At 49.0% G+C, this 26,653-nt stretch overlaps 1 protein-coding gene across 12 annotated transcripts in view; it reads right to left on the bottom strand.

The window, feature by feature from the left end:
* HSPG2 (heparan sulfate proteoglycan 2) overlaps window positions 1–26,653 on the bottom strand; it is a 162,142-nt gene that overhangs the window by 29,440 nt on the left and 106,049 nt on the right. For 5 of the 12 annotated variants that reach the window (XM_066606258.1, XM_066606250.1, XM_066606251.1 and 2 more), the window contains 31 exons: window positions 26,314–26,418; window positions 25,161–25,412; window positions 24,987–25,058; window positions 24,729–24,812; window positions 24,462–24,554; window positions 24,170–24,250; window positions 23,793–24,023; window positions 23,565–23,678; window positions 23,011–23,138; window positions 22,649–22,735; window positions 21,689–21,747; window positions 19,899–20,066; window positions 19,371–19,481; window positions 17,321–17,421; window positions 16,993–17,173; window positions 14,696–14,755; window positions 12,674–12,796; window positions 12,438–12,590; window positions 10,821–10,963; window positions 10,542–10,619; window positions 9,145–9,280; window positions 8,784–8,935; window positions 5,604–5,733; window positions 4,746–4,897; window positions 4,502–4,634; window positions 3,321–3,472; window positions 2,960–3,098; window positions 2,735–2,883; window positions 1,674–1,803; window positions 1,437–1,591; window positions 1,167–1,296 (listed from right to left, as the gene is read on the bottom strand). In XM_066606258.1, coding sequence (XP_066462355.1) covers window positions 1,167–1,296; window positions 1,437–1,591; window positions 1,674–1,803; window positions 2,735–2,883; window positions 2,960–3,098; window positions 3,321–3,472; window positions 4,502–4,634; window positions 4,746–4,897; window positions 5,604–5,733; window positions 8,784–8,935; window positions 9,145–9,280; window positions 10,542–10,619; window positions 10,821–10,963; window positions 12,438–12,590; window positions 12,674–12,796; window positions 14,696–14,755; window positions 16,993–17,173; window positions 17,321–17,421; window positions 19,371–19,481; window positions 19,899–20,066; window positions 21,689–21,747; window positions 22,649–22,735; window positions 23,011–23,138; window positions 23,565–23,678; window positions 23,793–24,023; window positions 24,170–24,250; window positions 24,462–24,554; window positions 24,729–24,812; window positions 24,987–25,058; window positions 25,161–25,412; window positions 26,314–26,418 — 3,982 coding nt within the window. The remainder of the gene's footprint in view (window positions 1–1,166; window positions 1,297–1,436; window positions 1,592–1,673; window positions 1,804–2,734; window positions 2,884–2,959; window positions 3,099–3,320; window positions 3,473–4,501; window positions 4,635–4,745; window positions 4,898–5,603; window positions 5,734–8,783; window positions 8,936–9,144; window positions 9,281–10,541; window positions 10,620–10,820; window positions 10,964–12,437; window positions 12,591–12,673; window positions 12,797–14,695; window positions 14,756–16,992; window positions 17,174–17,320; window positions 17,422–19,370; window positions 19,482–19,898; window positions 20,067–21,688; window positions 21,748–22,648; window positions 22,736–23,010; window positions 23,139–23,564; window positions 23,679–23,792; window positions 24,024–24,169; window positions 24,251–24,461; window positions 24,555–24,728; window positions 24,813–24,986; window positions 25,059–25,160; window positions 25,413–26,313; window positions 26,419–26,653) is intronic. The other 7 variants (XM_066606255.1, XM_066606256.1, XM_066606253.1 and 4 more) reach the window with 6 other exon arrangements.

The following is a 26,653-nucleotide window of genomic DNA, read 5'->3' as shown; positions in this document are numbered from 1 at the left end:
GAATACTGGCTGGCCGGTCAATGCGCCTAGATGTCATCTCAGCCATTCTAGGAGTCTATTTGTATGCATGGCCTATGCCCAATGGCGTAGATATAAGTGTCGCAGCGGTCACAATTGCATGCAGGCTTCTAAGCCACACTAACGCTAATTGGCATCTTCACAAGATGACCTTTACAGAACATGGTGCTAGGCACATGGCAGTGTGTGCGTCCTACATCCTCCTCCTCTCCCCAGCCTTCTCCTCAGAAGTGCCAGAACTGAAGAGACGGAGGAGGATGTAGGATGAACACATCCGAGATCTGCAAAGAAGATGATGATCATATAAAGGCGACGGTGAGGACCACTATTACTTGGTTGGTGGGGGCACAGAGGTCCACTATTAGGTACAAAAGACCAATATGAATTGAGGGGGACACAGAAGACCACTATAACTTGAGGAGAGGTCACAGAGGGACCGCTGCACTTTGTGGGGTACTGAAGGACCACTATTACTTAGGGGAGTCTCTGTTATTCTGTGGGCCACTATTACCTTATCAGGGGCACAAAGAGGACTTATTATTTTGCTGCACAAAGTAGGTGTCGCTGTGTGAGGGAAGGTTTACAATGTGGCAGCACAAAGTGCGCTGCAAAGGAGGACACTATTATTGTGAGGCACAGAGGCGTTATTATGTGGTGGGAACAATGGGAATTATTACTGTGGGGGACTCTGAGCTGAGCCGCTGTATTTAGGCCTATCATACTATACTAATTCTCTTATAGATTTGCTGACCACAACGTATATATTTTTTAAAGCCGAGGCTGTGAAGTTGCAATGCGGGGAGGCCCAAGCCAAACTTTTGCACCAAGGCCAATGAGCTATTAGCTACGCCCCTGCAGCTCATGTGGAGGTTGCGGGCCTACTCCTAGCTCAGGGGCCAAAGGGGCCAGTCAGTCTGTATGTGGACATCAGAGATCTACTATTGCAGAGGAATCTCAGGAAACGGCGGCTTCCTTCCTCTCCTGTACAATGTCAGCCAAGGACACAGAGGGACTTGTGTTACAGTGTGCAAGTGAACTGTCACAAGAGATATGAACCGCGGTGAGTATAAGTCCGGCTGCCGATGACACTTGAATGGACAGGTGACAAAATCAGATCTCGCCTGATATAAAGCTCCTGTATCACTCACCTTGTGCCGTGCGTTGTACGATAACCATGATGACAGCTTCCTGGATACCTGAGCCGGTATTAACGCGGCAGATGTACTCGCCGGAATCAGCCGTGGTGGCCTGAACGATCCGCATCCGCGGTCCAGCAACCTGACAGACAATAAGCAGCGCGTTAGAAAGTGAAAAGTGTTTGATATCGAGAGCTGGCAGACCAGATGTAGATGAGCAGGACGGATATAGCGGATGCCATATTATACCACAGGGGAATACAGAACCAGCGCCCCCTGTACCTGGTGATTAGAACTTAGTGGCCGTCCGTGAGACCGATGCCAGGTCACCGAATGGCCAGCCAGTCCTTCAATCAAGCAGCTGAGTTCCAGATTCTGCCCTTCTTCTACCGTCTTTGACGTAGGTTCGAGGCTAATCGCACCGGAGATGCCGGAGTCTGGAAGAGAACATGCGGTAACGCTGACTCCGTCCTCCTTCAGGAAAGGATATAACAATGATATATGTCCCTATATACTTACTATGTCTGGAGCCTTCAATAGAGACGCTGATAGAGGCCGCCTTGATCCCGGAGGCGCCGCTCACCTGGCAGATGTATTCGCCAGAGTCCTGAGGGGAAGCGTTAAGAATACGCAGCCGAGAGCCTGAAACCTGTGTGCCACCGGAAGAATATCCCGTTATTTTTAATGGACCACGTATTCCATGGCGCAGACATCATTAAAGGGGTTGCCTGGTTTGGATAACCCCTTATTGTTCTAAGTCGTCCAGGTAGAGCTGCGCTACAGTAGAAGGGTTCTGTAGGACACCCCCATAGACTGCTATGAATGCACATCTGAATAGTAGTCTACACCACACATCCCCCTTGAGGGTAACTGGTCAGCTCCCTTATAGCTTCCTGGCTGTGGGCACTATGGTATAGAGACAGATCTGCTGATTCAGCAGTTTTGGGAAACTTGCATTTCAAAGTTTGCAGCACAGCAGAGCGCAGTGTGTTGTGGGTTATTAATATTCAAATATTCACTGCTCCCCCACCTGCCACTGATTCACTGTATTTGGCCAGTCCCACACGAGTGGATTTGAATTGCGGATTCTGCAATCGCAGTACTTTGCTAAAGAAAAGCTTTGCTAACTCACGGCACTGCTTCAGGTCAAGTTTATTACACCTTCTGCTGCTGCTGTCTGATACACGATAGCAGCAAACACCGCTCAACTCCTCTCCAAATCTCCGGTGTTTAGAGCACATACTCTAAGTGCTGAGATGAAGGAGGAGTTGGATTGCATTTGCTTCCATATTATGTCAGCCAGCAGCCGCAGAAGGAGTAATAAAACTTGCCCTGCAGCTGCTTTCAGCCAGGCGGTGGTGAGTTCACATATTTTGTGTTCAGTGAGGAGCCCAACAATGGTTGCCTTGGACTGTACTGTGGAGAGGAGACATTGTTCCCTCTTGGCTAAGGGGCCTGGTAACAGTTGCGACCCTTGCAACCCCTATAGCTATGCCACTATATCTGTCACTATACTGCAGTGTCCACAGCTTGGGCACCATTAGGAACCTGACCAGGAAATAGTATAAATCCGAGGGTACCTGGTGATTACTGGACAGCGACTGCCCCTGTCTGTACCACAACACTTCCTGATTCGTTTGCCCTTCCACCACACAGTTCAGCACAACAGTCTGTCCCTCTGACAGGGCACTGGATGGGGACTCAAGCCGGATGGTTGGTGTGATGCCACCTGAAAAAAGCAACGAGGCATCAGATGATAACGAAAAGCATAAAATACTCTACAGGAGTACATTCATCCAACTCACTGTGAAGTGGGCCGAGGGCGCGACTGATAGTAACAGTGATGGTTGCCTGGCGAGTGACTGCTCCAGAGGTGACGCGGCAGATGTACTCGCCAGAGTCTGCCACAGAAGCCTGCTGGATCCGCAGTCGAGATCCTGACACCTAAACGGAAACGAATGTAATCATCTCATCACAAGGAAGATCCACATTCTGCCATTTCTGTTGCATCTGCAGAATGACTGAAGCTTAGTCCTACACTTCCTCAATGCCATTTATTGGTGACTGACTCTACTGACTGATCTAGTACATTCATCTAACCGGGTCGTGAAGGAAGTGGAGGCATGAATGTGCAACAATAGACTGAATAGAGGCGAAGCTGCTGACCTGGTGATTGGGGGAGAGCGGTTGACCCTTCCTGTGCCAGGTGACCGCGGTATTTGGAGATCCAGAGATGATACAGTTCAACTCAAGAGTTTGACCTTCAGCCACAGAGTTTGAGGAAGGTTCAATCCTCAGAGCCGGGACAAATCCTGATGCTGCACGAAAGAAGGGAAGACGCAGATTAAATTATAGTTACAGTATTTACATGTATACACTGAATAGCCACCTTATTAGAGCCCCAGCCCTTTTACAATTGGTGCTTCCCTGTATGGAAATTATCCCCATTACCCTGGAGTGTGGCATAAAATCATGTGACAAGTGTTCCGTGGATCATTTTCAGTGAAAATGTGAAACTTCCAATGAGGCCCGGTCATCGGTGCTAGACATTTTCTTGTTTAATGATGTGGACACTATACCAAGAATGACAGTGAGGGAATCAATGAGTGGAACAGGTTGGCACGGGAGGTGGTGAGTTCTCCCTCAATGCGAGTGATCAAACAAAGGCTGGACAAACATCTGTCTGGGATGATTTAGTGATCCTGCATTGAGCAGGGGGTTGGACCCGGTGACCCTGGAGGTCCCTTCTAACTCTACTATTCTAGGGTTCTATTCTATGATTCTAATGGTGTGATGAGATCCAACAAAAGGAGATCCTGGTGCTCCAATTAACGTGCCCAAATGCACAACTTGGCATTCCTTAGCACATATAAGGTATAACAGCAGATAACTAGTTTCAGCTCCGTTGTGCCTAAGAGAAACAGAAAACCGAGACTCCAGCAAGTAAAACAGCACAAGAATTGTATCACTGAGCAGGGGGAAACCATCGCCTAGTCAGATGGATCCACATTTCTGTTGCACCATGCTGATGGGAGGGAGAGAATTTGGCAGCATGAATTGATGACCCCTTCCTGTCAGGCAGGTGGAGGTGCTTTGATGGTGTGGGGATGATTTTCCTGGCACACCTGGGGTCCTCTGAAGCTTGTGGATGGACACCACAATGAATTGCTGCGGTTCTGAAGGTCAGAGGAGATCCAGTGTGCTACTAGATGGGGGTCTCTAATAAAGTGACCAAACAGGGTATTATTATAACACCAAATACACCAATAACATATGAAGAATGGAAAAGCCTCCACTGAAACAGAGAATCTACGAGACATTCACGACAGCCATTGTTTGGTACTCACGGTCGCTAGAAATGCGAGTTACAGTGATGAAGGTTGAGGCTTGCTGCGTGACTGTGCCGGTGGTTACACGACAGATGTACTCCCCAGAGTCCGCGGCGGAGGCTTGGAGGATCCGTAGACGTGAACCAGACACCTGGAATGAGATATTTGGATATAAATGAAGAGGAGGGACTCTGTTCAGGACAGCGACTGGTACAACAAAGGTTGAATTCAATATGGAGTTACTAATCTGCTCTCTGGTTACCTGATGGTTTGGTGAGAGAGGAGTTCCTGGTCTGTACCAGGTGACCTCTGCCCCGGGATAACCAGACACTTGGCAGTCCAGCTCCAGATTCTGCCCCTCAACCAACGTCCCTGAAGACGACTCAATCCTAAGCACAGGAACGTTTTCCGAAGCTGGGAGAGAAGATACATTGCCGACAATTGTCCTTACAGCCAGACAAGAGTGGAAGAGAACCAGAACCAAGAGCAAAAGGTGCAGCGGAAAAACAGGGTGCAGATGGCAAGAATAAAGAGGGCAGAGAAGTGACCCAAGGAGGAAAGACGTAAAGAGCGGAAGATTAGTGATTATAGAGGACCTAGGCTGCAAAGAAGTAATGAGTGATGCCATCTCAATGGAAGATAAGAATGAGTCTTAATTGGCTGCGAATTACTTCTGTTGCCTTTCTATGCCCTCCAACAAGACCCTGAAAGTGTTATCCATAGCCAGCATCTAAGGACCTTTGGGTCCAGCAGCCCCAGGAGAAGCCAAAGCATTCAGGATGACTCTGTTCAGAGACTTAAGTCACCACCTTTAAGTAAGAACAAGCCTCAAGATCAACAATCTCAAAAGATCTAGGAAAAGTGGACAACACCAAGGACCAAGCAAAAAGAGCGCAACGACCCTTGGGAGCCCGAATGACCGGTCTGCCAATTGTTTTTTTTTTCCTTTTTGGGCGCGGTGGGTTAAAAAAAAAATAAAACAGAGAACAGAATACATCGTATAGAGAGGCGCCTGGATTAGAGGACAGAAGAAGATGCAGCGTCCAGATGGAGAATGAAGCATAGTGGACAGTGAGATCACATGGCCAGATACTGATGGCAAGTCCTGGGTATAACTTACGGATGGGGACGCGGTTGATTGTGATAATGATTGATGCTTGTTGGGTTCCAGCACCATTAGTGACCCGGCAGATATATTCTCCAGAGTCGTCTGACGAGGCTTGTAGTATGCGAAGGCGGGAGCCATAGACCTACAGAGGAACAGGGAGCCTCATCATAAACCTATCAGGAGACATCAGGTCTGCTGGGGTCACTGGGACGAGGGCTTGATTACACGGCCATGTTTCTGGTCAGCAGGAAAAAAAGCTACAACCCAATGCGTTCTCTGCTTCCCCATGTTGGAATCCAGTCCAGCGTCTCAAGATGCAGCTGTGTAACCAAGTCCTAAATCCATTAGTTGAGAGGATAACAGCAGACCAAAATCTGTGTGTAATAATGGCAGTCCTACATGGACCTCAATATACACACATACAATGGCGTCTGTCCAGTCACATGATATGGGGGTCATTATTCATTCCCACTTATGCAGTTTTACAATGGATTCCCTAACCAAAAAGAAGATACCGGAGGACATAGTGACGAGAGCTGGACCAGAAATAATATGGACTGTTCTGTTCAAACCTCCCACATTTTATCCTTTCGCAGAACAGAATGTATGAACGGTAGAAAAATAAAAGTGAAACTACAGGAAATGTAAGAATGACTTCGATGTTTTTGGGTGCTTACTAATAAACCTCCCTATGTGCCCCATTGGTAGCAGAAACAATATCCAGTCTGTAGTCCATTCCTTGCCACGTCCTCTCCAACATGTCCACGCCCACAGTACAGATTCTGGGAGATCATTGACTGTAGTTGTGAATCCACGGTCCTTCACGTAACTCTAGATGAAGAAATCCAGTAGCGTAAGAACAGGTGAATGGAGCGGCCACCAAATTGGTTCACAACGTCCAAGCCAGCGATCTGGAAAGACGTTATTGAAGGAACGCCGAACAGTCATACTCCAATGTGGAGAAGGCCCATTTTACTAGAAGATCTTAGGTTGGAGATCAGCTGCTTGGAGATACAGGAACTGTTCCAACATGTCAACGTACACGGAGCCAGTGACCGTACGCTCACCGGTAAGAAAACAGGCCAATAGTCCGGTCCTTCATTACACCAAACATTCAGCTTTGGGCTATCTTGTCTGTAGACATGGGGATTTTCGGTTCCGCACATTTTGCCAATTGACAGATGAAATGGCTTTGTCTAAGAACAAGATGCTCGTAAGAAAGTGACTTGAAGCATTTTGGTAGCAAATTCTTGTCTACGTGGCTTGTCGTCCAGCTTTAGTTGGACAATTTGCACGTTATAAATATACGCAGGGGCTTATTCAGCACACAATGTCACTATGTAGATAGGGGCCTGGGGCAGACGGGGGAGAATCCTGGAGTTCTGGATGGATAGGAGAGGTCTGGGGAGGTTCCGACAGTGATAAGTATAGCTCCTTCAGTGTAATCAGGGACTCAAAGTCAACATATGTAGGCAGCAGCGCCAACCACGGGTTGGTTTGTCGCCTAGAGGCAAATTGGGCCCATGATAGGGTGGAAATCTGCAGGCATAAGTAATATGCTCACAGGACGCCATGTTGTTGCTGCTCGTCAACTGTTTAATACAAATGAGCAGTAACAAAACACAAGAACCTGAATCCGGTCTGCAGAATAACAATATAAAGTTCATCCTGATTATCGGGTGTCGCACCGGCCTGTTGGGTGGAAAGTGTCCCTTTTCATTGTGTCCTGCCTCATTGGTAATAAGTACTCACAGGGGTCCTGGTGTCCACTTCTGGGCCAATTGAAGAATGGCGGTCACCGCCGAAAATGTCCTTTCATATATAACAGTGCAGGAGGGCAGAGCAGCAAACGCAGTCTCTGCCCAGGATTACAAACTTTGCCATCCATAAACTCCAAATGTCTAAAGGGATTCAGGAGCCAGGATGCCCGTAGGGCTGCAGCCTTTCTACTTCAGCTGCTCCAGGGAGTATCCCTAGCCCCAGAGCATGTAGCATAGCTGCCTCACACTAAGGCCCAATGCACACGGCCGGATTTGCTTTGCAGAACCTGGAGCGGGCGTCCGCCTCTGGATTCTGCAGCAAGTACCTATCATAAGCATGCAGTGTAAAAGCAGGTTGTCATGCCCACAAGCGGAAATCAATTGCAATCTTCCGCTCGTGGTGGGGGAATCACAGCATGCTCTATTTTGAGTCGGATTCCGTGCGGACGGCTTCCATTGAAGTCAATAGAAGCCGTCCAACCTACGGCCCTTCCACAATCATCATTGCGGAAAGGCCGCAGGATCCGTGTTGTCGCTTTGCAATGGCGGGGCATTATCTGTACTGCGCCGGCCGGCACATCCGCAGCACACATGATAAGAATCCGGACAGGTACTTGGGGGTCACCGGCCGGGCACAGGGTTGGATGCCACTGCGGGAATTCGGCCTTACTGACTGCCTATTTCTGAGACTCCTCCCCCACTTAAAGGAAAACATAACATTATGTATTAAACAAACTTCAACAAAACCGAAACATCACCCCTTCTACAGTTACTATACATGAAGAACGGTCATTGGCGATATGCTGAATTGTCTTGATGCCTGGCGAATTGATTTCCACGGACGTCTTTGAAACTTAGCTTGACTTTCTCCACTTTCCCCCAGAGTGTCTTAGAATACTTCCAGTCACTTCTGGAAACTTCTGAAACCACACCCCATTGTTTCTCCATCAGGTGCGTCTCCTCTCTGCACTTGTCAGTAATTTAATTGCATTAAAATTATTGATTTTGTTCTGGTTTGTGCACCCTGATGGGGAATCGCCATTTTGCTTTATGCAACCGCGGTGAGAACTCCAACATAGGACTATATTCACGAGACAAAAGCATCATTTATCAAAACTATCAAGCAGTAAAACCGTCTCTGTTGCCCCAACAGCCAATCACAGCTCAGCTTTTCTTAATTTCTATTCGATAGATGAAAATTGCGTTGTGAATGGTTGCTAGGGGCGACAAGGACATCTTACTATTACACAAATATGAGACCCCAAATTCTTTGAGCTTTACCCTCATCCAGTGCTGATTACATCCATCATTTTATCATAGTGGTTGATTGGAATGTGATCGGAACACCCTGAACATGACTTCATCACCATCATCATCATATCAACAGCCTGGTGTCGGCATTACATATGTGTGACCTGGGTGTCAGAGTTACCTGGTGATTGGGTGACAGCGGGCGGCCCGGCCTGTGCCATGTGACTGCGGCCTGCGGATAAGAAGCGACTACACAGTTGAGTTCTACGGTTTGTCCTTCTAACATGTTGTCAGATGACGGTTCGATCCTCAGGAGCGGAGCAGCAGGAGAAGCTGAAGGAGGGAAGAGGGAAGTAAAAGCTGGTAACACGGATGTAGCAGAGGACATCACTGGATTACACCTGACACAAAGGTAAACCAGGGGTTGTGCACTGGAGAGCCGGGCAGTAACAAGCCATCACCCAGCAGGAATATTCTCTGGCCTTGATCCACTCGTGTTCTTGGCGAGGACGCAGAATATTCCTCATCTTAGGGGGACTCACCTCTCACCACAACCACTTCTATTGGGCGCTGAGAGGAGCCCGCAGAGTTCGTGCCAACACACAGATACACCCCGGCGTCTGCTGCCGTTATTGCTGGGATCAGGAGGGTGGAGATGTCGGTCCTCTCTGTTTGAACCTGCAAAATACACGGAAGCCCCTCGTTATAGTCCTGAGATCCCCCGATTGTACGCAAGTCATGACAGGCTTGGAGAAAAGAGACTGAATGGCGCGGCGCCAGGGAGGTTATGGGGCAATTGTTTGGACACTCCGCAACATGTGGGTTCTGGAGCTTATCGCCTGCTTAAAGCTCCCCCCGCTCTCCCCAGGACTATGAAAAGGCGCAGGGACTAACTTGATCTAAGCTCTTTATAACCGCGTGTGTCGGCTCCCGCAGGACACCTTCGGCTGCGCAGTGCGCCACCTGCATCCTTTGCTGACCTCTCTTATCGCTTTGCCTCTGGTCATTGGCCCTATAGATATTGGGGCCCATGTATAAATGTCCAGCATGCATTCTGCACATTATTTGCACCACTAATATCCGCGTGTGTGGCGTATGGGCCACCAGTCAGCATAGTCGTATATCAAAAGCAATAGTCGGATCACCAGAGTCTACATTTATAGGACAGCCGGGATTGTGCCATCTACTTGTCTCAGGCTGAATAGGGCAAGAAGTGCAGGCTCCTCAGTGCTGGGGGCAGTTAGGAGGGGTCAGTGGTGTTAGAGTAGTGGTAGGAAGTGGCAGGTAGTCGTAGGTTTAGTAATAGGTAGGACAAGCAGAGCACAGAAGGGTGTAGTATTTACTGTATGTTCTAAGGTTGGCTCACACATACGTACGATGCTTGGTTCTGGCACTGTATTTATATACTGACTTTGGTTCTATTGCTGTATTTATGCACTGAGCTTGGTTCTGGTGTTGCATTTATAGTAGAGGCTTGGTTCTGATGCTGTATCTATGTACTGAAATTTGTTCTGGTGGTATATCTAAGTACTGAGCTTGATTCTGGTGCTGTAATTATGTTATGAGCTTGGTTCTGGAGCAGTATTTATTCACTGAGCTGTCCTGGTGTGGCTGTGCTACTATCTTGCTGCTTTGGCAGACTGCCTCGACTGCAATCAGTACAATATATCTTGTTTTTCTTTTCTTATGACGGTCAAAGAGAATTCTGTCCAGGGTGCCATCTAATGTCAGGGCAGCACTGGCGGTGCCAGCCAATACTTGAGGGGTATTTTACATCATGGCTGTTCTAGCTGCTGGTTGCTACAGTACATGTCCGCCTGTATATAATGATGTAGTGCCTGATCGCTCATGGCTGTAACGTTTTGTACAGGAGGTCTTCACTGTGTGGATGAGCGGAGGCATTTGCCGTGTCATTTCTAGGGCGGGTTCTAGCAGATACCTGCAGTTCCTGAATCCGCCTCTTGATAGCTTCAAGGCTGCTGCTTCGAAAATGAAGGAAACCAAGAGAAGTGAGAGCCTAACAGACAGACGGCCGAGAGAGAAAGAGACAGGAGGAAGAGAGAGTGAGAGGGAATAAACCACAGTGATGAGCATGCGAGAAGCCGGTCCGAGACCCACTGATAGCGTACAGGTTGCAGAACCGGATCGGAGGAGGGTTGGCGGGTTATAAGCAGATTGTGCAGCAGGTGGGAAGCATCACAGGAGCTCGCCCTCTCACCTGAGCAGGTAGGATGCCGTCTTGTTTTCTCCATGAGATGGTTGGCGTGGGGCTGCCTAGAGCCCGGCAGTACAGCCGGGCAGTGTCCCCTTCTCGCACCTCCGTCCGCTCGGGGCTCACCTGGACATCCGGCAAATTTCCGCCTGTAAGCAAACGAGACGTTATTGGAATTCCTGTCAAGTGTTAAGTGACAGCGACCCTTCTGCCAGAAGGCCGGAAATACCAAACGGCAAACTGCCCAGAAACATCAAGGAAACGCATAAATCACACAAGAGATCTTCATGAATGAAAGACGCGTGAGACCAGGGTGAACCTGCTCTGTGCAGAGAATGGGCGCCACTGGCACAGCTGCCAACTCTGGAGGACTCTGGTGAATGCCAATCAAGCTGCCTGGTGCTGGGCTGTGAGCACAGCGCCCACTACAGGACGTCAGCCCTCATGGAGTCTGTATGACAGTTGGGTCAGTAGTGTTCTGTAGGGGTCCGGCAGCTCCTCCTGCTCCTCTGGTCCTGATGCCCGGTTGATGCCCTTCTGTCCGGCTCTCCTTGTATAATCTTCTTGCTCCAGCATGTATGGATGTGCCATCCTGGAGGACTAGGGCCACCTGATTGGCCAGCAGATGGCGCCTCATCTACCAGGAGTGACAAGGATGCCAGCAGAACTAGAGAAGAATCAACCAGGAAGGAGAGAGGCATTGTCTCCCGTCCCTTTTTTGGGGGTCTTGCTGTCGTCTCTCCGGCGCTCCTGATGTCACTTCAATTTGCTCAAAACAGGTGAAACTGATCCCAATCGCTTCTGCTTCCCAAGGCTGCCTTCTACACGGGCGTCAGAATTGTGCAAGATTTGTGTGTTGTGAGACCCTATTCTTTTGGGGTCATTCACATGAGCGATGTCTGCCTGCAGGACACAAATCACTGCATGTTCTTGAAAGCAATGGGAGAACTCTGCGATCCCATTAGCCGTGGCTGGGGGAATCCCATCAGCCGCAACTAGGAAATCCCTTCATCGCCGGCTGAGGAATCCCTTTGTTCCCGCAGGGAAGAGCAGATTCCCCGTAGTGATGTGATATAAAAACGCCTTACATTCACAGGGTTTTCACGTGGTGGAAAGTGTGATATCAGGCCATGAATCACTGCCCAATATCACCCTCACCTGTGTGAAACTAGCCTTAGGGTGCTGCTACACGGAGCAAAATGCAGGTGGAGAAACGCTGATTGTGGACGGCATCTGGACTTCTAATAGAGATTGAAGTGATTGGTCCGGGTGCCGGCTGCAATCAGCGTAGCTCCTTCTGCGTTTTGTAGCGGAGAAACACTTCTGTAATAGAAACCTTACTGCAGAGATACCCCTGAGGTGTGACTTGGGGTGATGCTGAGACGCTTAAGTGTTCCCAACATGTTTCTGAGCAGGTTATATACCTGGTATATATCGGCTCACTGGGAGGGCTCTGCAGAACACCTAACCTAATGCCACTATCCCAGCACCCCTCAGTGCTTCTGGCCCCCACTTCCTTTGCTTGCTAGAGCTGCAGAAGCCATGGAGTCCTTCACCGGTCCATAAACCTCTTGGGTGGGAAGGAAAAGTTCAGGCTCGGCCGGGATTGTTTCTTGTACTCACTGTGAACCCGCAAATCAGCTCTGGCGATGTGCTGGCCAAAACTGTTGTGGACCCGACAAGTATACTGCCCCTCGTCTGAGAGCTGGGCGGATGCGAAGCGCAGGACACCTCCGTGGACGCTGGCCCGGGAGGAGAGGTCTCCATTCTGGCCACCTGTAGGGGATACAAGACACGCCGTGACGTCACCATCCCCTGCAGCGACTCCTCGCTTTCATCCCCTCCCTTCGGACACTCACCTGTCCACTCCACAACAGGCAGCGGGTTCCCGGTGGCGGTGCAGCGGAATTCTGCCGGCTGACCCTGCTGGACACTGAGCTGCCGAGGTTCAATGACAGCCACAGGGGGGGTTCCAGCTCCAGCTACAATATGGTGGACAACATGTTACACTCTCAGACCAGTAACCTTGTACTACAGCCGCAGCTGCCAGAGATCGGCTGTCTATACAGGGCCGGCAATCATCACCCTAGATGAGGTGGCATGAAAGAAGGCAAAGCCGCAGCATTCAGGCGCAAGCGGCGGACGGGGCCGACTTTGCTAACACGGGTACTTGTCAACTTTTGCTCTATTGCTCAGGGGTAAGCAGCGAAGGGTGGGGGTAACTACAAACATTACTTATCTGCTATGACTAAGTTACAGCATTTTTACGTCTCCAGTCGTATCCAGAGCTGCATTCACAATTCTGCTGCTAATGTAGCTAAGATCTTATAACAATATCAATATAAGCATTGGATTCTGGCAGGTGTGGCGCCTAAACATTGCACTGTACTAATACAGCTGCAGGTCTATAACAGGAACCTGCAGAAGTATGAATGCAGCTCTGGATGTGACTGGATAACTCAAGAGCAAAAAAGACTCAGACTTTTCTGTAGATGAATATTTGGATCTAAACTGGAAAGCGTCTGTAAGGCGAAGGAGGCAGCGCCTTGTAAGACGTGTTATATACATGTAGGCTCCATTCACAGTAGCATTTTTAGGTGGTGCCTCTTCAATGACTGTGGCTCAGTGGTTAGCACTGTTGCCTGGCAATGCTGCGGTTCTAGGTTTAAACCTGATCAAAATCAACATCTGTATTGACTTTGAAAAACTCCATATAGATATTGCTCTTGGTCAGATTTGAACTTTGAACTGCAGCACTGCAAGGCAACGGTGCTAACAACTGAGCCACCGTGCTTGTTCTTCCTTCTCTGGAGGAGGGGAGAAAGCAGAATAAAAAGAAGAAACACAAAGAGAACATGTAAACTCCATGCAGATGTTGTCCTTGATCAGATTTGACTCTAGGACCCCAGTGCTGCAAGGCAACAATTCTAGCCACTGAGCTACCATGCTTGTTCTTCCTTCTTCTTTAAAGGAGGAGGAGAACAAGAAACACAAGGAGAACATACAAACTCCATACAGATGTTGCTCTTGATCAAATTTGAACATAGAACCTCAGCACTGCAAGACATGAGCGCTAATCACTGAGCTACTGAGCCAGCGGGGTTCTTTTTCTTGTTCCTCCTCCTGCTTCTCCTCTTCCAGAGGAGGAAAAAGAGACAGAAGAAGGAAAAGAAAATCCTCTACTCCTTCACTTTCTTATTCTTCTCTGGAAGGAAGCATAGTGGCTCAGTGGTTAGCACTGCTGCCTTGCTGTGCTAGAGTTCTAGCTTCAAAGGGCAACATCAGTATGGAGTTTTTCAAATTCCATGCAGATGTTGTCCTTGGTAACATTTGAACCCTGTACCCCAGCACTGCAAGTCAACAGTGCTAACCACTGAGCCACATTTGTTGTAAAGGTGCCCCCAGTGTCCTTAGGTGAGCACAAAACCTATTGACTACAATGTAAGAAAAAACTGATTCATTTTTGTAACTGGAACCAAAAGCGAAGCCGTCTGCACTTCTGTTCCAGTGTGAAAAGCGGAATGGAGATGGAAAATACAGAAGCGGATTGAAACGAAAGATCTGCGGTTCTAAAAGGTTTGTGTCGCTCCAAAACTGAAATGGAAGTGGAAATGAAAACGCCGGCATGTAAAGCCTCTGAGTCTGCTGCAGTCCAGCTCTCGCTGCGTATCGGTGGAGGATAAGCCAAGGCAACGTAGGGTAAGGAAGAAGCACAGGGATTAGAGGCGCACGCCGGCAGTACCGAGGTGTACAATGAAGGTCTGTTATATGGAGGGAGGGATGCACAGGGGGAGGGGAGATGGGATGCTGGAACAGGCAGTCTCACTTGGCATGCTGCAGCTGTAATGCTCAACTGGCAAGACCACTCCATGCCAACTTACGTGGTCTGTGTCCTTCAATGGTTTCGAAGGGTCCATAGAACATCTGAGTGTGGGAGGCCTCTGTGAACGAGGTAGAGTGAGTTTTACTGGGAGGAAGAGATGGAGTGGCCACCATATATCTCATCGGAGAAGGACATGACCGAGTAGAGGAAGAGTCTGCAGAGACGGGCGGCCACCATATATCTCATCGGAGAAGGACACGACCGAGGGGAGGAAGAGTCTGCAGAGACGGGCGGCCACCATATATCTCATCAGAGAAGGACACGACCGAGGGGAGGAAGAGTCTGCAGAGACGGGCAGCCACCATATAGCTCATCGGAGAAGGACACGACCGAGGGGAGGAAGAGATGGAGTGGCCACCATATATCTCATCGGAGAAGGACACGACCGAGTGGAGGAAGAGTCTGCAGAGACGGGCAGCCACCATATAGCTCATCGGAGAAGGACACGACCGAGGGGAGGAAGAGTCTGCAGAGACGGGCAGCCACCATATAGCTCATCGGAGAAGGACACGACCGAGGGGAGGAAGAGTCTGCAGAGACGGGCAGCCACCATATAGCTCATCGGAGAAGGACACGACCGAGGGGAGGAAGAGTCTGCAGAGACGGAGCGGCCACCATATAGCTCATCAGAGAAGGATACAATTGAGGGGGGGGGGGTGCCTTAACTCCACCATTGGAGTAGACTACAGTACATCATATACAATGATGAGAGTGCAGGAAATGGAGTAACAGGACAAGTTCCTCCCAACCCACCGACCGCCGTGCTCATATCAGGATGCTTCACCAGTGAGAAATATAATCAGTGCAACAATTACTACGCATCTGTGAGCTGCAGCTTCATCAGTGAAGCCAGGAGCGAGAACGTATGCAGGACCTCCTCCACAGAGCGACCTCATTGTTAGTAAGCAAGGAGGTGGAGAATTGGCCAAAGGGTCATTTTAAAGGGCACGGAATGGGAAACAAACACCAGGCCCTCCTGTCCTGGCAAATCCAGACACCGCAATGGGGGGCCCATTAAAATTAAAATTTTGCTTTGGGGCTCCACCTCTTCTGTATACATCATTGAGTATACCCCCAGCACACAGTATCCTACCGTGCAGTATAGAGTATCCAACCATACAGCACAGAGTGTCCCACCATCTAGTAAAGTATATACTATACCACCCAACAGTGCAGAGTATCGCACCACCCCAAAACACAGAATATCCAAGCATGCATTGCAGAGTTTACCACACCACGATGCAGGACACCCCTGCAAAACAATAACTTAGTTCAACTACTATATTAATGAGCAGAGCTTTGTTCTAGTGCTGTATTTATGTTATGAGCTTGGTTGTAGTACTGTATCCATCTTTTGAGCTTGCTTCCAGTACTGTATTCATTTCATGAGCTTGGTTCTGGTGCTGTATTTATGTTTTGAGCTTGGTTCTGGTACATTATTTATACCCTGAGCTCTTCTGGGGTGGGCATGTTGCTATCTACCTACTTTTTGTAGACGCAGACTACAGGCAGACTGCACAACAGCTCAATATATATCACTTTCTCTTTACGAAGAGGGGTGTGGGGGGCGAAAAAAAAAATCTGCACAGGGTGCCACCTAATCTAAGGTGCTGTGAGCAGCCACCAGACTCAGACGAGCATATCTGTGAGCAGATGGTTGGGGGCCTCATAGAATGGCATTACATGCCAAATGTAGCCCCTGGGTGGCAAGTAGAGAACAGAGTTGTGGGGGAGGGGAAGAGTTCAGAGACGGATGGTCAGTGTGAACTACTGCTTATTATCATTGGTCGGAATTCTCGGTGGTTGAAGTGAATGCCAGAGATCTGTTCTTAGCGCCGCCCGGCAGCAAAACTCTTAGTAGCCAATTCACATTTTTGGAAAAACAAATAATAGTTTATTTAAAAAATAATTAAAATACATAAAACGTGATTATGGAGCGGGGGAGGGGCAGAAAGAGCAGAACAGACAAGAGGTAAAGCAACAAAGGGGCGGGGTGACTGTGGGGGGGGGGGGGGGCGCAAAGTGGTAATTAAGTTTGCCTTGTCTTATCATGTGACACAGGCATCCAATCATGTTAGTCCTTAGGAGACAGAGTGAGAGAAAGATTACTCCAGCATGCACAAGGTGGAGCCAGAAGACTGGGAAGGAGATGCCAGGTTAGTCTGTGCCAAGGACAACTGATGAGGCTGGCACAGGGTGTACGGGCCTCTCATCGGGTATGCAAGCAAAGGTGGTGGAGAGTCTTAGCACCATGCAATGGATGGAGGGGTGTTTGATGATGACTCTTTCACCAACCTTGAACGTAGAGTGTTGCGTTGCCCTCGTCCATGTCAAACATATTGGATCCGGTGCAGATGTAAATGCCGGCGTCTTCTGGATGCACGTTACGGATGGTCAGGATACCATTGAAGTCCATCGCTCTCTCGGGCAGCTTGCCGTTGTTCTGACGAGTCCACACCAAGGTGTAAGCCGGGGACTGAGCAAAGAAAACAAGCAGAACTGACTATATAGAAGGAGGTGTTATAGGACCCTGCAGGGTAGAGCTGTGGGGTCACATCACCATGCACCGCTATACAGGGGGGTCGTAGGGGGTCCTTGTTCCCACTCCTCCGACTATACTCACCGTGCTCTTTGCTGTACAGATGAAGGTGACGTCTGTGCCCTGCCGGACCGTCTGGACCCTCTGCTCCTCCACGGTCACTGTAATGGGTCTAATGGGAGCGGCTGAAGATGAAACAAGATCATTGGTGACTAAATGGGGTGGAGTATAGATACGTTAAGGGGCTGCAGATATATACAGAGTGGAGTACATATATATATATCTATGGGGTGGAGATATATACAGAGTGGAGTACATATATATATATATGGGGTGCAGAAATATACAAAGGGTGGAATACAAATATATATAGAAGGTGGAGTACGAATACATGGAGGAGGTGGGGGTGGGGCCAAGAAATATACAGAGGGTGGTGTAATGATAATTTCAGGAAGGAATTTTTTGCCTTAAATGGGGAAAATTGGCTTCTACCTCATGATTTTTTTTTTTGGCTTCGTCTGGATTAACATTGGGGGGTAATAGGCTGAAACGGATGGACATATGTCTTTTTTCGGCCTTACATACTATGTATGTTACTTTGTTAGGTTGGTTTCACACAGGCAAGGGCAATATCAGGCCGTGATTCCCAGCCCGATATTGCACTTTCCACCTTGTAAAAGCCCCATGAATGCGAGGCGTTTTCACGTGAAAACAGCCTTGTATCACTACGGGGAATCTCTTCATCCCTGTGAGGATGAAGGGATGCCCCCGCCGGCCATGAAGGGATGCCCCCGCCGGCCATGAAGGGATTCCCCCGCCGGCACTAAAGGTGCCCGAGTGAAACCAGCCTAAGGCCGCCTGCACACGGGCGGAAATCCCGCCGCGGGATTTCCTGCGGGATTTCCGCCACTGAAAGTTTGCATAGGAGTGCATTACAATACGCACTCCTATGCAGACGCGAAATCTCGCGCGGCAAACAAACCGCGGCATGTCCTATTTTTGTGCGGGGCACGCACTCACCGGCCGCCGGCTCCGGTCTGCGCAGGCGCCGGCTGCGCCGCAGGCGGCACATGAAAGAGCCGGGGCCGCCAGGCGCGGGTGAGTACGCGCTCGTCTCTGCAGGCTCTCGGGTCGGGTCCCGCGGCGAGAATTCTCGCTGCCGGATCCGACCCGCTCGTGTGCAGGCGGCCTTACTATGATATGTACAGAGGGTGGAGTACACATATATCTAGGGTGAAAATATATACAGAGGGTGAAGTGCAGATAGACCTGGGGGGTGTAGGTATATACAGAGAGTGGAGTATAAATACATGGGGGGGTGCAGATATACAAATGGTGGAATACAGATACAAGGGGGGGGAGGTAGATATATAGAGAGGGGTGGAGTACAGATACATTTGGGGGGGGGGGGGTGTAGATATACAACAGAGGATGGAGTGCAGATACAGTGTATGAATGCGTGCAACCCCAAAGAGGACGCATGAACGGTGTACAAACCTCAGCACTGTTGGATATAAAGAGTCCCAGCATTTGGCAGCATGAATCAAATAATGCAAAAGTTATATACAGAGCGATAAGCAAGATATAACCTCAGATATACAATAACCTCCCACAGCCCGCTATAGGTTTTATCTATCAGCTCTGCGCTAAAACATGTCTGGATGATTCTCCCGTGTGCGGCGTGTACGACTCAAGGAGGGAGATACACCGGCACTAACGTGCCATATCAGATCGCTGGGCGATGGGGGTGATAATTGTAGATTGGACAGACTACCTGAGATCATGAGTGAAGGTGCTTTAACGATTGTCGTTCAAAGAAAAAAGATTGCTGGATGCTACAAATCTGAAGGATAATAGTTCAGTGTAAGCGCGGACAGCGCCGTTTGTTGTTTGTTCCTCGTACATTTTATGCCGGGATAAACATCATCATTGCGTGTAAACATCGATCGTTCAGTCATTCACATGTGAACGACTGAACGATCGGCAAGTGAACGGTTCATCATTCGTGTAAACGGTAAGTCGCTCCGTGTAAAAGTGCCCTAAACTGAGATATAAATGTGATTTGCTCCGGCCATCGAGCCCCCCCCACTGCCACAACAGGTGAGGATGATACAGGTGAGCAGAGCTTTCTTACCGTGGACGAGGATCTCCGCCCGGCTGGTGTTCACGTAGTTGTAGTTGCGGCAAGTACAGATGTAGACGCCAGAATCTGAGGGCTGTAGGCTGGGGAAGTGCAGGACCTCACCTGAGAGCAGAGACGACAGGTGATAATAGATTTCTAGTACCACGGAGCTAACAATTACTGTGCGGCCGCGTATTGTCAGCACACAGAGACTCTGCCTGAGCGGATATCAGGATATATCACACAAGGAAACTCCGGAGGTGATATCATACCATACAGTAATACACAAAGAGAGAGGACATATCGCATGAAAAGACGCTGCCCAATCCACTATGTGGATAAATCACACAATGAGACTTGAGCTGATATATGGACATATCACATGAAGAGACTCTGCTTGAGCCAATATTAGGACATATCACATGGGCACACTCTGCCTGACATTAGGACATATATGAAGAGACTCTGCCCATGCTGATATCAGGGCATATCACACATTTGGTCACATATCAGATGTCTCCATTCCTGGCTTTATCTTACCTTTTTCCCTCAGTTGGGAGATTGCAGTAATCGTTCGGCCATCTTCTCGTGACCAGTGGTAGTAGTAAGGAGGGTCGCCACTTCCTTGGCACCTAAGACTGAACTCACTACCTGCAGAGACTGTTTTCTTCTCAGGGTAAATCCGGACAATGAAGTGTGATAGTCTGTCTGTAATAGAAGTAGAATGGTTATTACCCCTGGCAGTGTATGATGGGAACACATATTACCCCTGGCAGTGTATGATGGGAACACATATTACCCCAGGCACTGTATGATGGGAACACATATTACCCCTGGCAGTGTATGATGGGAACACATATTACCCCTGGCACTGTATGATGGGAACACATATTACCCCTGGCACTGTATGATGGGAACACATATTACCCCTGGCACTGTATGATGGCAACACATATTACCCCTGGCAGTGTATGATGAGAACACATATTACCCCTGGCACTGTATGATGGGAACACATATTACCCCTGGCACTGTATGATGGCAACACATATTACCCCTGGCAGTGTATGGTGAGAACACATATTACCCCTGGCAGTGTATGATGGGAACACATATTACCCCTGGCAGTGTATGATGGGAACACATATTACCCTTGGCACTGTATGATGGGAACACATATTACCCTTGACAGTGTATGATGGGAATACATATTACCCCTGGCACTGTATGATGGGAACACATATTACCCTTGACAGTGTATGATGGGAACACATATTACCCCTGGCACTGTATGATGAGAACACATATTACCCCTGGCACTGTATGATGGCAACACATATTACCCCTGACAGTGTATGATGGGAACACATATTACCCCTTACAGTGTATGATGGCAACACATATTACCCCTGGCACTGTATGATGGCAACACATATTACCCCTGACAGTGTATGATGGGAACACATATTACCCCTGGCACTGTATGATGGGAACACATATTACCCCTGGCACTGTATGATGGGAACACATATTACCCCTGACAGTGTATGATGGGAACACATATTACCCCAGGCACTGTATGATGGCAACACATATTACCCCTGGCGGTGTATGATGAGAACACATATTACCCCTGGCACTGTATGATGGGAACACATATTACCCCTGACAGTGTATGATGGGAACACATATTACCCCTGACAGTGTATGATGGGAACACATATTACCCCAGGCACTGTATGATGGCAACACATATTACCCCTGGCGGTGTATGATGAGAACACATATTACCCCTGGCACTGTATGATGGGAACACATATTACCCCTGGCACTGTATGATGGGAACACATATTACCCCTGGCACTGTATGATGAGAACACATATTACCCCTTACAGTGTATGATGGGAACACATATTACCCCTGGCACTGTATGATGGGAACACATATTACCCCTGGCACTGTATGATGGGAACACATATTACCCCTGGCACTGTATGATGAGAACACATATTACCCCTTACAGTGTATGATGAGAACACATATTACCCCTGGCAGTGTATGATGGCAACACATATTACCCCTTACAGTGTATGATGGGAACACATATTACCCCTTACAGTGTATGATGGGAACACATATTACCCCTTACAGTGTATGATGGGAACACATATTACCCCTGGCACTGTATGATGGCAACACATATTACCCCTGGCAGTGTATGATGGGAACACATATTACCCCTGGCACTGTATGATGGGAACACTTATTACCCCTGGCACTGTATGATGGGAACACAGCACTGACATTGGGGGAGGAAAGTAGTTCTTACCTTCTGGGATACACTTCTGTCCACGGATGTTGGGGTTACCATTGTATCCTGGAGCACACCTGTCACAGGACAAGAGCATAAGGTGAGCGTTCACTGTTGGCACGTCCAGGTATACAGAAAGAGCAATCAGAGCTACAGATATAACTGCCATATGTGGTGGTCATGGAACACCAACACTTAAGCCAAATGCCTCATTTAGACACGATTATCGCTCAAAAGACATGTTTTGAGCGATCATCGTTGTGTACATTTACCTGGCAAGATGATCGCTCAAAATTCGCTCAAACGGCAGTTTCAGTAACAGTTTTGAGCGTTCACTGTGCATAAGTGTGTAAATGAAGCTCACCCTGTATGCAGAAGACAAGCGGGGCTGATATCTTCTGCATACAGCTGTTGTCTTCTTAGAACGCTTAGTTGGTATACAGCTGAGCGCTTTGAGCGGGGTATATAGAACACTGGCAACCCCGCAGTGATTTTCGGGGAAGCGCTTTAAATATAAACCCTTCCCTGAAAATCATCCATAGCATGTGTAAAAAAATAAAAATATATATATATATACTCACCTCTCCGCCGCTGCCAGGGCTCAGCCGTGTGTAGCTGCGTCTTCTCCCTGCACTGCTCTGAAGTTCTTTCATCAAAGGGCTGTATCTGATTGGCTGAGCACTCGGCCAATCACATGCAGCTCTCAGCCATTCAATAAATGATAGCTGAGCGCTGCCTGTGATTGATCACAGCACTCAGCCAATCACAGCTCAGCATTTGCCAGTTAAATGAGTGGAAAAGGATTAGAGAATCAATCCCACCCCAGGCCTCTGCACATATGGAGGACAGAGATGCAAGGATCAGTTCAGTTTACAAGGGTCTTAGGGCCGTGGCTAAACTGCAGCTGATTAATGGGACCGATATACAGGGAAGGGGCATGGACCATGCATGGGCACATACCAGCTTCCCTCTACTGACCTCTCGCAGTACTGTCCGGTGTACCCTATGGGGCAGGCTGTGCATCTGTAGCCTCCAGCACCATCCGGCTCGCAGGTCTTAGAAAACCTGGAATGAAAAATGAAATAGATGGATATCAATGAGAATGTAAGACAATCCACATTATACTACAATACCAAAGTTATATAGTTTTTTCCCCCTGTACTTCCTTTTTTTTAACCAAAGATATTAATTTTACTTTCTGCCGCCATCTTCTGACAGCCATAGTTGTGTACGGCTCGTCTTATAATAATGAGATTATAATACTACAGCTGGAGGATACACCTATATATTGACCCTGTTACTTTTAAACACTGCTTGTGGTAAGATATTGGTGTACTTACTGGTTCTCTGGGTCACTCAGTGGGCACGCACAAGGTTGGCAATCCTCTGGGGTACCCGCTGTGGCGTCGCCATAAAAGCCCGGAGCACACTTCTCACAGAACTCGCCGGCCGTGTTGTGCAAACAGTTCTAGGATATGAAAAAAGAATGTCGCTATAAAGACACCCCCACGGAATATATGAGCAACATGGACCAGTGAATCAAAGTGGACCATGTGCCTGCTCTCCTACCCCTGTAGATATGTCATATCAGGGAAATGGATCCAATAGTGGAGGGTCATCTATTTGTGACCCCCGTCTATTAGCCAATATAGAAGTCCCCAGTAAAGAGCTAATCTCAGTATGGAGGGCTTGATACAGCCATATGATAGTACATTTTCCCTGAGGTGGTAATATGTGGCATGGTCATATCAGCAGCTATATTCCGCAAGGGGGTCACAAGCAGAAGATTACAACCACCCATGTATGACCACGACCCTCAGCCGCTGTAATATCTCCAGGCCCCTCTACCACATTATCCTGGGGCCACAGAATTACAATTCTGAACCTAACTTACCAAGCAGACGCCCGTCTCTGGGTGACAAGTGTCCGAGTGTCCATTACAATCACAGGGTTCGCAGTGTCCAAGGTACAGGCCTCCTCCAGTACGGGTGTAGCCGGGGGCACAGTCCTGTCATGGAGGGCAAGACAGATCAGCATAGAAAGAGCGAACGCGGCCCCCTACTCTTGTCATATAGTCTTCCACCCCCAAGGGAGATCAGATTTGGGGGGCTTTATTCCTCACCTGGCAGGACAACCCCTTGTAGCCGGGTGGACAGCGGCACTCTTCTACCTCCAGAGCCTGGGGAAGGCTGGTGTATGAGGGTCCGGCAGTCTCCATGCTCACACCGGTAATGCCAGCAGATATCATGTCATTGGAGTAAGAGGCGCGAATAAGAATCTCATCCAGATCTGCCAGCACCATCATCAGATGCTCCCGGGTGGCCTGCTGCCCGTCCGGACGCTTCCATTGACTCTTCAAGGAAAGATTACATTATATTAAACCAAGGGTCATGATGTTCTGGCTCATATAGTGAGTCCGGAAAATCTTCAGAAAAAACATAAAAGGTCTGAAGATCTTCCAAATGCAGAGTATAAAGAGATTTCCAAGCGCGGTCTCACCTCTCTGAACGCAATCTCAAACGTTTTGCTCTCACGGGAACGTAATTCAGTCTGATAGGCAACCAAGGTGATGTCATTCCCCTGCAAGTGAACACAGAGCCGATTATGACCAGTTGGGAACAATCTTCTGGGCCGGCTGCTGCCATAACAGATGATTGGAGCCTCTTCATTAGATCAGTATCATTGGCCTCCACGATGACGCCATGACCCGGAGACAGGCAGAGCAGCGTCTGTCATCCTCCATCATGGCTGCAGCCCTTGCTATCACACGTTCCTAAAGCTCAGGCTTTACCGTGATCTGCACATCGGCATCAGGCAGCGGCGATCCCCGGACTCCAGATATGTAGGTCAGCGTGTAGCGAAGCGTTCCACCATAAGACGTCACCTGCAATAGTAACATTACAGCAAATCAGAATTTCTGCCATTTTCGGTCATGGACGAGGCTTAGAAAAATGCCAAAGGCATCGCCGAGGGTAGTCGTAAGGAGAACAATGAAGGACAAGGCCGAGGACGGTGCCTGATCTAATGGGGAGGTATAAGGGGCAATCAGCGTCTTTACCTTATCCCCAAGGAAAACCTTAGGTAAGGACCAGTAGAAAACCCCTTCAGGGAACAGAGAGAAGCCCTTGTACACCAGAGAGTACTAGGAAGAGAACAGAGCATGATATAGACACAAGACCGCCATGTCCAAACCAACCATAGACACAAGACTGCCATGTCCAAACCGACCATAGACACAAGACCACCATGTCTTGGAACGGTTCCCAGGACCCGCGCCCCATGCAAAAAGCACAGCACACAACGGGGCCCCTTGTACCTTTTCAGCTCCTCTTAATCCTGGCGTCTGAGAGAACAGGACGTTAGTGGATTCCTGACGAGATGACCGCGCCTTGAGGTATGGAAGTGGAGGGTTATGATTCAGAAGGATACGGCGCACTAATACATAATCCCACACAGGAGAAGCATCTGCACGGGACGAGAGGCGTCTTACCTCCTGATTACCTCTATGGGGCCGTTGGCCTGGGGCGCCAGATAGAGGAAACGTGTGAGTTCTTGGCCGAGATTGTGCATTATCTCGGGCACGATGGCGGCGCACAGAAGACGATGGTGGACCTGTAGGTGTGACTATAGCTGATGGCGAGGGATGTGAGCTGCTCTTGGATACATTTGCTTTGCCTTGTGAGGAAAAGCTGGAGATAAGCGCCCAGACCTCACGGTCCACTTCTTCCTGCCTTTTATCCAGCTGGAGATGAATAGCAAAGTGCAGAAGACCAAGGAAAGAGAAGGAAAGAAAAGGAGAATGATAGGAGGACACCAGAGAAAAAGCATACAGTGATAAGCGGCAACACATACAGAGCACCACCGGTAGACTATATTAGCGGTATGGGCATAGAAGAAGGAAAGGCTCAGAGTGCAAGGGTCAATGTACAGAAACACTTAGGCCGCCTGCAGACGAGCGGGTCGGATCCGGCGGCGAGAATTCTCACCGCGGGACCCAAACCCGAGCGCCTGCAGAGACGAGCGCGTACTCACCCGGGCCCGGCGCCCTCGGCTCTTTCAGGTGCCGGCTGCCGCGCAGCCGGCTCATGCGCAGACCGGAGCCGGCGGCCGGGTGAGTGCGAGCCCCGCACAAAAATAGGACATGCCGCGGTTTGTTTGCCGCGCGAGATTTCGCGCGGCCAAACCGCGGCCGTCTGCATAGGAGTGCGTATTGTAATGCACTTCTATGCAGACTTTCAGTGGCGGAAATCCCGAGGGAAATACTGCCGCGGGATTTCCGCCCGTGCGCAGGCGGCCTTATGCTGCATTAACTGCTATGTATGTGCAGCAGTGGATGTGCATGGCCACTCTAATATCACACAAGTACCACGTATGAACATAGCAGGCAGCAGAGGGGCAGGAGGACACCATGAATGAATGGAAGGTAGAGGGATCAGCTGCGGTCAGAGAGGCCGGCATGCATACAGCAGATGGATATGGAATAGGAAAGCATACACCAAAGAACTGCCTCAAACCTCCACTGTGTGAACAGTGCAGAGAGCAGGACAGAAGGCAGGGTTCACTTAGTAAATTCTACCAGGTTACAGAATGATCATGCTGACATATGTGTTGCAAGGAGAGGCAATCCCATGTAACTCAGCTACCTGAGCTTGACGCCGGAATCGATGCTGAGAGTTATGGTCTTCTCCAAAGGTCCCAGAAGCAATTCTTCTGCGCATTTCCTCTTCTGTCAGCGATGACTCGTTCAGCTGGATGTACAGTATGTTATCTATATCAATCCTAAATCCATATGCTGTGGACCATTATGGGATTAGAACCAGTAACACACCCAGCATGCTCACCGGAGGGTCAGTAAAGGGTTGGGTATACTGGAGCGGGATCAGGGAATAAGCTCTGCTGGAGCACAATCAGTAAAAGATCAGCTCTGCCGGGGTGGGATCATTAGAGGAATCATCACTGCTGGGTCAAGGTCATTAAAGGGAC

Source organism: Eleutherodactylus coqui, chromosome 6 (genome assembly GCF_035609145.1).
Source record: "Eleutherodactylus coqui strain aEleCoq1 chromosome 6, aEleCoq1.hap1, whole genome shotgun sequence".
NCBI classification, from domain to species: domain Eukaryota; kingdom Metazoa; phylum Chordata; class Amphibia; order Anura; family Eleutherodactylidae; genus Eleutherodactylus; species Eleutherodactylus coqui.
The sequence above is the reverse complement of the archived record's forward strand: the minus strand, read 5'-3'. Positions and strand labels throughout refer to the sequence as shown.